At 36.9% G+C, this 11,736-nt stretch overlaps 1 protein-coding gene across 1 annotated transcript in view; it reads left to right on the forward strand.

The window, feature by feature from the left end:
- The window catches only part of LOC108795774 (fetuin-B-like), a 31,239-nt gene extending 19,829 nt beyond the window's left edge, over positions 1 to 11,410 (forward strand). Inside the window, exons 4-8 of the mRNA XM_018567076.1 lie at positions 2,699 to 2,809; positions 4,885 to 4,972; positions 8,301 to 8,455; positions 9,998 to 10,105; positions 11,309 to 11,410. Coding sequence (XP_018422578.1) covers positions 2,699 to 2,809; positions 4,885 to 4,972; positions 8,301 to 8,455; positions 9,998 to 10,105; positions 11,309 to 11,410 — 564 coding nt within the window. The remainder of the gene's footprint in view (positions 1 to 2,698; positions 2,810 to 4,884; positions 4,973 to 8,300; positions 8,456 to 9,997; positions 10,106 to 11,308) is intronic.
- Positions 11,411 to 11,736: the final 326 nt, after the last annotated feature.

Below are 11,736 nucleotides of genomic sequence, written 5' to 3' on the forward strand. Positions count from 1 at the left end.
GTCAACTAATATTTAAAGTTTTTTTTTTTTTCTTTGGTTTTGAATAACAAAACATATCGGCAGAGAATGCCACTTTTGGCTAAATGTCAAAAGTGCAATTTTTCTGCCGATATCGTGGTGCATCCCTACTTTCTCTTCTCCCTGCTGGGCGCTGCTCTGTGTCCCAGCTGGGAGGAGAGAAAGTGTCACAGGCGGCCGAGCACTGCGGGAAGAGAGCATTGTCAGGATGGAGAGCGAGGTACAAACACTTAGTGATCACTGAGTGTTTGTACATAATTGAGGACATAGTATGTTTACTATATCCTCAATTATGAATGAATGGGAAGTGATCTACATCCCCTCCTGTTCATTCATGATTGTGGATATAGTAACCACACTATGTCCTCATGTTATGAATGAACAGGAACACTCAGCATAGAGGATTCCTGTTCACTGATAACAGGGGCTGCAGAAAAGAGATTGAGGACTCTGTGTTCTTAATCTCTTTTTCTATTTTAAAAGGGAAATATCAGGGGTCTGTTTAGACCCCCCCAATATTTCCCCGAAGCCCCTAAGAGTAAAGTAAAAAGTAAAAATAAATACAAATAAAATATTTAAAATATGTAAAGTTAAAAAAAAAAACATTTTCGGTTTTGGCCCAACATTTTTTAAAATTTTGGTGCACCTCTAATATATATACTCACACACACACACACACACACACACACTTTTTTGTATTTGCTACTATTACAAGGGGGGAAAATAAACCCCTATGTGATAGCAGTGACAGGTACTCATTATGGAGATAGCAGGGGTCTCTATGTTTGGACTTTGAGAGCTTTATACCTGGAAGTGCTCAAAACCTTTGGGTTCATTCTCAGCAGGAAAAGATCAGGAACAGAGGGAACTTGTCGAAGGGTACTTGCTGGGAGAACGTTCATATATAGATGGTGGACGAGAAGGGTTAAACAGCATAATGGCCTTTTAAATTTGGATGTTCTATTAAAGATAATAAATAATATTAATAATGATAATAAAAATGTTTTCAGTATTGGCAAAACATTTTTTTCTTCTAAAATTGTGCAATGCACATATGCAATTAACAAAAAAAGTTAACACATCAAGATCATAACTCTGTGAACTTCATCACAATATTAACATTCAACAAATATTGGCATATACTGCATACTTAGGTTTTTTTCAGTGTTTATAAGCTATTTTAAACTGGAACTGACAGCCCTGTTACTATACTTACGGGCTTATTTAATAAAGCAGTGTACACAGCTAAAATATTATACAAATTGAAGCACACAATGAAAGTATGAGTCTTCAGTTAGATTTCAATATTTACCACTGGATTTTTATTGGTTGCTTTGCTTATTGGTATTGTTGTCCACTGGTGGTTCAAAGTGAATGTGCACTATTTTTGTTATTTCCTCAACATTAGCTAATTTCACAAAATCTGTAAAGAGTAAGATCCAGTATTAAATCACTGCTAACGTTACTAAGTGATAATCCAGAAATATTGATCATGTGTTTAAAATTTCGGCGATTGACGAGTTAAAAATTGTCCATGTTTTGAATGTCAAGTGAAAAGTGACTGATCTTGAATGGCTGATATGGATATCTGGACTTTGGGTTTTAAATACTTAGAAAGCAGGTCAGGCAAGTAACTTTGTACCATGCTAGATGATTGACAGAGCCTGAAGATGTATTCAAGAGGCCCTTTGCCCCTTTTGTTTAGTGTTTACTAAAGGGAAATGGGCTGTTCACTTTGCAAGGGAATTTTCATTTTGAAAGGGAATTTTGCCTTAGCGTAGTAAATGGGGTTAAGCTCTGCTGACTTCAAAAAACACAGCTTTATTTAAATTTCTTTGTTCCTATGATTGGGTATTCTTTGAACAGTACATTTTTACCACATTCACTAAGGTAAGAAGAAATTCTCTTGCAAAATGAACAGCCTATTTGCCTTTAGTAAATCAACTCTTAAGTATTAACATCTGACCCTTGTGCATAATTGGAATACCCTTATAGGCTTAAATGCCAGGGAGTTTTCTACCATCATGTGATCTGAAGAAGCTACTTGGATGAGTGGATTCAGGAATATTCACTTCACATTTTACAAACACATTAACAATTTTATGTTTGTAAATCTGGGGATATAATTATAATAGCCTATAGAATAGAAGGTTCTTCCAAAAGGTTGAGTTGTTACACATAGTAGCCAATCAGCAGAAAAACTTGGGAACTATTCACATGAATTTCATGATTTTATCTTAGAGCAGTTTATATTAGGCAGGACAGTGAATGTGTTCTGGTTGCTTGTTGTGGGTTATTGTATTTTCCACATTGTTCTATACCTTGTTCAGCAATCCCCTTTTCAAAATTTCACTCTTGGCTGATATACCACCACTAATATCTTCTTAGCTGAGTCCCTTAATTGTTTCTTGCCTCATAAATGTCAAGGGTATAAATTGTTACTATTGTAAATACTGAATCTGTGGATTATAGATTTTTGCCCAAGGCTTTACTATACGGTATTTCAAGTCTAAGATTTTCTGATAAGTAAATAGATAGTAAGTGAGAGCACGGGCCTTTCAGTGTTTTAAAAGTAGCTATCAACTTTTAGGAAAAAATAATTTTGCCTTCCATTTTTTAAACACAATGCCATATATAATGTGCAGCAAAGACCCAATGAAATGTTACTTTTGCCCCACAGGAGGAAAATGGATCTGTATTTTACCTTACACTGGATGTGTTGGAAACAGACTGTCATGTCCTGAGCCGCAAACTGTGGAATGACTGCCAACCCAAGCCCAGTTATGAGGCTGTAAGTACATCAGACAGTTACAAAAATGTTGCTTATTCTGTGAAGAAGTGATTTGTAAACCAAAGTGGGTTGGTAGCTACAAATTGTTTTAGTCCTAGCCCTAGTCTACCAGGAATTGCATATACATGGGCCACAAACAACTCACCTGACTAATATATGATTGACGAAGACTGGATATCCTTTTTGCTGGATGAAAAACATTTTAATACCACAACTCGGTCATTTACGAGGATATTGTCATTGTACAACTGTATCTTTTATCTAATCATATTCCAACAGGTCTATTTAGAAATGTATTCACACAAGATTCACATAACTTGCCCACGATTAACACATTGAATAGGATTGGAAAATGTGGGAAAACTGTGTGAACCCTGTGGGAAAACATATTAATAGACCCCTAAATATTCTTTGTGGTCAAAGCCTTAGGTCAGAATAGCAATATCTAATGAAGATCAGTCCCTATGACATACTGATCAAGAGGTTGCATTTGTGCAGTATGAATAGAGGGTTTTTGACATGATGCCACACTACGATAACATCAAATACATGGTTGTTGAAAAATATATAGTTTTATTCAGGGTGGAACACTCCAGCTTCCTGGGATTTTAAAATGGAAGAACAAACAAGAGCCTAGATCTAGTACATTAAAAACTGTAAAATCAAAATGGCAACTCGTGCCAATGAAGTAGAAACAGCTAAAGCCCACATGCTGTGTTCAGTGCTGGGGCTTTGGTGTAGTTATTGCCGCTGTCAGAGTTCCTCCTATAGAGGACCAGGAAGCGCAAGATACAGTCTACTGAGCACACCTCTGGACGGAAGGTGCCTCAGCTTTCACTTGTGTTACTATGGCATTGGCGATGTACAGCAAATATGCTGAGCTAAGCTGCTATACATATTAAAAAGGCTAAGTAATGCTCTTAAAAAACATTTTGCTACAGTATATTCATTTTGTGTAGAATTAAATAAAAGTAAACAGTAAAAACAGAATATTGAAAAAACCCTACTTACAAAAGGAAGATACTAAGTTTGACAGCTATATGGGGACATAAGTTATAGATACTGGTACACACTGACAGACACTAAATGATATATTGCAACAAATGAAGTTTACATAAGGGGAAATTATGGATTACGTATATCCCCTCTGTATGTATCCATTTGGTTTTTATATTACTATTGTATATAGCTCACATATCTTTTGTTATTACAGATAATTCGTCATTTCCCCTTTTGCAAACTCCAAATGTCACAATGTATAATTTCATGTCCGTCAGTGTGTATCTATAACTTACTTCCCCATCTAGTGGCCAAATCCAGTATCTTCTTTTTGTTAGTAGTTTTTTTTATATATTTAAATGCACATTTTATTTAGTGTAGCAAATTCTTATTTAAGAGCATTAATTGGCTTTATTAAACGTACCGATTTGAATGCACTAGGTCTACATGCCCTTGTTTGTTTTTCTATTGCTACAGTCTGTGGATACCCTTCACTATCAGGAGTTGCGGGATCATTTGTGCTGAAATTGGTGGATTTCCGTTCCTATGTTCTTATTTGCTGCAGATTCCTTATTTTGTTGTGGACATTAAATACACAAGTACTGTGTGCTTTTACCTATTTTTTTACCCTGGGCTTTAGAAGCTGAATAGAAAAAAATACATGGATAGGAATCCATTCAGAAAAACACAAAATCCTTTTATATAATGATTGGCAATATGAATCTAAAATGCATATATTATAACAAAGCCCAGTATAGATACTGACTACTACTACACAATCTACATGGGTTTGTTTAGCACACAATAGGATTGGGGGACTGGAGATCTGTTTTGGGAAACTGGTTGTTTAATGTGTGAACTGGTAAAGGGATCCCTCTGCCTGTAAAATGGTGAGTGGTCCAAGGTATGCATTTACTAATGTGTTACATGCCAGGCGCATAGTAAATATCCACTCAGCAGTTTTGTCCCCAGGTTTGTCGAATACTGTTATTTTACTTAAATACAGATACGGTATATACTAATCTGTTATTTTTAATATGTCATGTCTAATATACTAATATGTCATTTTTTTAAAGGTTTTTGGAGAGTGCAAGGTGACATTTCAACTTAGCAAACCAAAAAGGATTGCTCACCTCCATAATTACGACTGCGTTTTGACTCCAGGTAAAGTAAAAGGTCATACTGGAATATCAAATATATATAATAATAATCACATGTTACAAAATTCCTGATTGCATCAAGATGACCCTCACATCTGGAACTTTAACAGAAATTGGTAGCCCATTTCCCAGTTTTTATGGACACAGAGGTAAAGCATTACTTTGTGGATTGCAAGCAGTAGACTTTTATACCTGTCTTTGCTTTTGATAGAAGTCTCACATGTTTAGAAACAGCAATACAAGACTTTTATTCACACATGCAATAATAAAATATAGACATTTAGGGTGTGATTTACTAACCTAAACACACGCACGCACCAGGTGCGTGTGATTTTTACACAGCAAAGCGTATTTATCAACCAAAAAGTCTCTATAAGCATATTTCCACTAATGCCATATATGGAAAAATCATGCACATGATGCATATATAATGCTGCTTCACAGTTTAGACAAAAATGGTTAGCTCATGCATTTACATTCCTGCATTCATCAACGCAAGCAACACAATGTAGAGCTAATTTACACAACATCACCTTGCAATTCAGGGCAGGGCTTTGCACAACACACCTGCTGGGTGTGTACACACTACAAAGGTGTTTAGATTCCACCCATAGATCATGCTGGGAGGGAACACACTACAGAGGTGTATACATGTTTGTGGTGTGTTTATAAGGTTAGTAAATCAACCCCTTAAAGTCCGTCAATAGCAAAACATATTTGCACTAGACCTCCTTAACTCAAATTACTTTTAGTTAAGCTTCTAACATTAAAAACAAACCCCAGAGGTAGTACAGCCAATACAATATAACAATAAATACATGTTTCTTTAGACGCAATGGTCATATTATATACTGTAAGCTACCTACATTTCTTCCTATTAGCATGGAGCTAGAAATCTCCATTAAGATATATTCTACCACATAGGCATAACTTTCCATGACAAAGCCTAGCATTTCTTTATTTACCACACTAACAGGCTTAGGTACTGGAACATGCTATAGACTATAATGGATTGTTTAGCTAAGTAAACACAATCTGACCACTCTAAAGCTGGCCATACACCTATAGAGTGCAACAGATTCCTCCATCTATGCTAAACTGTGTGGATGAAGGAATCTCCCACTGGGCCAAGCTTCAGTAACTTGCTAGTTGGCCCCGCTGGCTCTCAAAACACCTGAACATTGCCTGCATCCAATCAGATTGTTCAGGTATTTTTAGAGCCAGCGAGGCCGACTAGCAAGGTACTGAAGCTTGGCCCAGTGGGAGATTCCTCCATCCACACAGTGTAGCGTAGATGGAGGAATCTGCTTCACCTTTTCCATATGATCACAGAAAATCTGCAGATAATCTATAGGTGTATGACCAGCTTTAGACTGGCAGTGACCGGGGGTTGTCATCATCATCATCATCATTATGTGTTATGCATTCTGCCCATTATTGATTATATGTGTAATTGTTTATATTTATATATCTATTAATATATGTGTAATTTGCATATTTAAACTTAGTTAGGTTTACTTTTAGGGCATTAGGAGTGCAGTCTTCAAAATGTTGGTTGTGGCCATTAATAAATGTGATGTACGGTGGGCAGATTTGTTTGTGGGAATTTTCATGTCTTAAATTTTATTTCACAATTCTAAAAGTAAACAATTTAAATCATCTTGTTCAAAACATTTACTCTTTTTGGGACATATTATTGCAAGATGTATGCATCCACTTTGCACACATTTTGTATAAATGTCATATTTCACAAACTACTTTCCATGATTTCTTACTGAAAGGACTCAATTGTCTTGCCAACAATCTTTGACTTTGCAAAGCTTGCTGAATGACTTAACTCAGGTCAATGTCAATGAGTCTTAAATGAGCCTTAGACACTTATATGGCATTTGGGAATCTTTTGCTTTTAAAGTGTATTTAAACCCTAGCAATAAACATCTCAAAGACCAGCTTCACATATATGCTTAATGTGCATTGCTGCAACACACAGTCCACAGTGTGATGCTGTGGGGGTGATTTACTAACCTAAACACACGCACGCACTAGGTGCGTGTGATTTTTACACAGCAAAACGTATTTATCAACCAAAAAGTCTCTAAAAGCATATTTCCACTAATGCCATATATGGAAAAATCATGCACATGATGCATATATAATGCTGCTTCACAGTTTAGACAAAAATGGTTAGCTCATGCATTTACATTCCTGCATTCATCAACGCAAGCAACACAACATAGAGCTAATTTACACAACATCACCTTGCAAATTCATGCAGGGCTTTGCACAACACACCTGCAGGGTGTGTACACACTACAAAGGTGTTTAGATTCCACCCATAGACCATGCTGGGAGGGAACACACTACAGAGGTGTATACATGTTTGTGGTGTGTTTATAAGGTTAGTAAATCAACCCCTGTGACTCATTTTGACTGGCACTCCAACACACTAAACCAATGCAGCTTTAAGGCACCTTTGGTGTAGTGCACTACAATGTTGCATAACCGCTGTGGTAAAAAAAGTGCAGGCACATTTTTAATTCCATTGTGGTGCTTTGGTAACCCATTTAAATGAATAAGTTTCTTTAATGCAAGACATGTTGAAAGGCACAGCATCGGACTGCAGAATTGTAAATGAGCCATTGTTTGCTCCCTTTCAGTCTGTTAATTATAACATTGAAAAGATTTTTATAAATGTTGATAACTGAAAAAAAAATACCTGTTGATCCTACCAGAAATCTACAGTTGCCCTGTGTTCTCTGCCCTTGTTATCTCAAGGAGTCTGATCAACCCGGGTAGTTCCGAACACCTCCTTCAATGTATTGGAGATGAGAAGAGGGGAGGTGCTCTGTAGTTGAGCAAAACATAGATGAGCATGGCTGACAGCATTCCTTTCAAATTTCAGCTCAGCAAAGGTGCTGTGTTTTCAGCCCAGAACAGGCAATTAGGAGCTGATTGCATTTCTGGCCAAATCAGCAGGTATTTTTTCAGTACTTGAAGCATCTTTAAAGTCATAAAACAATAGGTAAATGTGCGTACATTTTTTTTTATTGTAACCTGACATACATTTTAATGAATTTGTCTCCAAATAAACCTAACAAGGCATTCTGAAAGCTTTACAAACTCCTACATAACAACACTATTTGTATATAGTTTTTTTTTTTTTACACATTTCTATTTACCGCACTTGTGAACTTAATTTCACAGTTAATGAGTTAATTTAATTGCTGTTATTCTTGTTACCATTATATTTGAATGCAGTTTAAATGGATTTTCAAAGTAGAACTTCATATGATTGAAATTATGTTTTTTTATCTGCCAACCAGCTGTTCCAGGGAGGCGTATTGGCTGTGGTGGCTGTCTTTTCCCCCAGCCACTCAATGACACCAACTTTGTTGAAGTTGCAAAGAATAGTCTGGGGAAATTCAACAGTGAGAGCAACAACATCAAATACTTCCTTCTTGGAAATATTACAAAGGCAGCAAGCCAGGTAAGGAATAGGAGGTTTTTTTAAGACAGTAATTCAACAATCAATCCTTGTAGCATCATTTGGAATGTGGAATTAAAAAATAATTTTCACCACTACCTGTGTATCAACTTGACTTGATTTCTGATCCACAGTTGTCAGAAGTAGGTTAGGGTTATAGATCTTGACAACCTTTATTTATTTAAAATGCAGGACAAGCAATGTTCAAAAAAACACTTTACGCCTTTCATTAAATTATAATTTAAAAGGTAATGTATAGTTTAGTTTCAGTGAGCACATAGTATATATTTATATACTGTATGTATAACCCCAATTCCAAAAAAGCTGGGATACTGTATAAAATCTACATAAACATAGAATACAATGACCTGCAAATCTCATAAACCCATATTTTATTCACAATAGAAAATAATATATAATAAATAATATAATAAACATATCAAATGTTTAAACTGAGAAAATGTACCTTTTAAGAAAAAAATAAGGTCATTTTTAAATTAATGGCAACAACACGCCTCAAAAAAGTTGGGACAGGGCAACAAACAGCTGGCAAAGTAAGTGGTACTAACAAGGAAGAGCTGGAAAAACATTTTGCAACTAGTTAGGTTAATTGGCAACAGATCAGTTTCATGACTGGGTAAGAAAAGAGCATATAATTAGAGAGTCAGAGTGTCTCAGATGTAGAGATGGGCAGAGGTACACCAATCTGTGAAAAGCTGCGTCTACAAATTGTCGAACAGTTTTAGAATAATGTTCCTCAATGTAAAATTGCAAAGACTTTAAATGCATCATCATCTACAGCAGGGGTAAAAATGTCAAGTCCTGAGCTACTAGCCAGGCCTTAAGAGTTACTCACCACCAGTTGCCCACCTAACCCCTACCCTGCCCCAGCCTTAACTCCGCCCCTAAACACACCCTCTTAAATAATCTTATAAATTACGCTGTTACATGTTTTATGCAGAATAAAGTTACAAAAATAAATGTTAACAAGAACTTTAACAATATTACCATAAGCTCCCTGCCCCCCCACATATAAAATAATACACTCCCCCCCTGTTCCCTGCCCCCCCACATATAAAATAATACACTTTCTCCCCTGTTCCTTGCCCCCCACATACAAAATAATATACTCTCCCTGTTACCTGCCCCGACATATAAAATAATAATCTCCCCCCTGTTACGTGCCCCCCCACACATTAAAATAATACAGTATCCCCCCTGTTACCTGCCCCCCCAGATTTCTTATTTCTGTCTTTTGGAAATTCGGATGCATCCGAATGTCCAAATTTACAGAAATTCGTACAAATTTCAATTCTTAAAGAAACAAATTGCACATGTCTAGCCTACAGTTCTCTTTTAACTATGTCTCAATGAAACAAATTTTTTTTTACCAGTGGGTATGTCCATGTGATAAGCAGTGGTGGCAATACGAACCAAAAAAGCACTAATCTTTATTACAGATGAATTTAGGATAACAGATTTTAATAAATAACTTTCACTGTACCTAATTAAATTACTGGATTTGTTCATGTTGAAAATTTCTAGGTAGTTGCCGGAAGAGCCTATCATGTGGAATACACCATTCATGAATCTTCCTGTAACAAATCAACTGAGGACCCTTCCCAATGTGAGCCTCTGAATTGTGAATTTGCAGTAAGTACTAAGTAACAAATGCATAGAATCTTACAGAAGAACTTCAGACTGAACCACAAGACAATATATATATCGGCATGATCATCCTGTAAACATATTGTATGTGCAATAATATTGTAGTAAAAATGCATTGCACAAGCAGGGATTTGCTTCATTCCTTGACCTGTATGCTTCCTTGGCAAACCCAACAGTCCATAGGCCTGTTCAAGTGATAACTTCAGTGACTCGTATATTACGTAGGTATGGTAAACGTGTTATTTTGCTTGCCACGGGCAAAGCACAGGTTCATATGAAAGTCCTCTGGCCACCTGAAAAATATGTTTTCAGTGCCTCCCACACTCCAAGGGTCAAATGCTCTTTAGGTCTATGGGTTGAAGAATAAGGTATAATTCCTACCTTATTCCTCACTCGGGTAAGCTTCCTCTATCTGTGTGACCGGTCCCACAAAGCCTCTTCTCTAATGCGTTCCTGGCTGTGCTTGCACACTGGTGTCGTCACATGCAGTACAGGACCAAAAGCCCTTTATTGTACCTGAAGATAACGGGAAGCTGCCCCCAGCCCAGTGCGTCAGAGTAGAGTGCCAAATCCTGCCAGAGCGAGGAGTAATACATCCTTTACCGTATTTTGCGCTCATTAAGGCTCACCTGCCCATAAGACACAGTCTGTGTAGTGTGTAGTTCTTGACAGCTGAGACAGGTGGCGCTGTGATTACAGCGCCACAGTCTCAGTGATCACACAGAGCATCCTTTTCCTCTAGCACAGGTTTTTTTTATTGGTGCTTCAGGTCATATACTTACTATATACAAACACCATCGATTAGCTGAAGGGGATATTTACGTCTGCGGGGAGCAAGAAATGCCAGTTTTCTTTTTTGTATGGTTTAGGCCTGCCGCCTAGGAGATGCAAATGAGGAGGGGGAGTCACACAGGCAAACTGCAAATTTCAATCTTTTCATATCTCAGTGACTGTTAAAGCCATGTTGTCCTCAAAACATTAAGGGCCAACTAACACTTTTGCATTGTAGTAACACACTAGAAATGTTTACCACAACATTTAAAAGAGATGATCATCCACCAGAAAATGCAATGTACAGCATATGCCTCTTTATTTTATTGAACACAATTTGTAGATTAAACCTTGTATTGGGATATACTAAAATGTTTGTTATTTGCATACTAAAAGATATACATTATCTTCCCTCAGCACACTGGTTACTGCAAGTCTTTTGCTGTAGCACACTGGAGCGCACCAGGTGACAAGCAAGTGAAAACGGTCTCCTGTGATATATTTGAACCAGAGGTATGAGATATAACTATTATTTCAATTAATTACCATGCAAATAACATCTTATTTATTATGGCAATTGGCATAAATAAAAGAAATGATACAACTGGAATCAAAAGAGAACCTGTCGTGACTGGGATCATGGAAGAACATAGATTCAGAAGTAGTTCTGATGTGAAGAAAGTGGGCTCCTGGTATAAAGGAGGGACTCTGATGTGAAGGGCGAACCCTTTTTCTGTGTTTTTCTATGGGGCCCCCCCTTGAAATTTATATCAGACCCCTCTCTGGGATAAGGGTCTGGTATGGATTTTGGACGGCCACATGTTGTTTTGTACAATTTATTTAGT

Source organism: Nanorana parkeri, unplaced genomic scaffold (assembly GCF_000935625.1).
Source record: "Nanorana parkeri isolate BGI_ZX_2015 unplaced genomic scaffold, ASM93562v1 scaffold29, whole genome shotgun sequence".
In the NCBI taxonomy this organism is placed as follows: Eukaryota; Metazoa; Chordata; class Amphibia; order Anura; family Dicroglossidae; genus Nanorana; species Nanorana parkeri.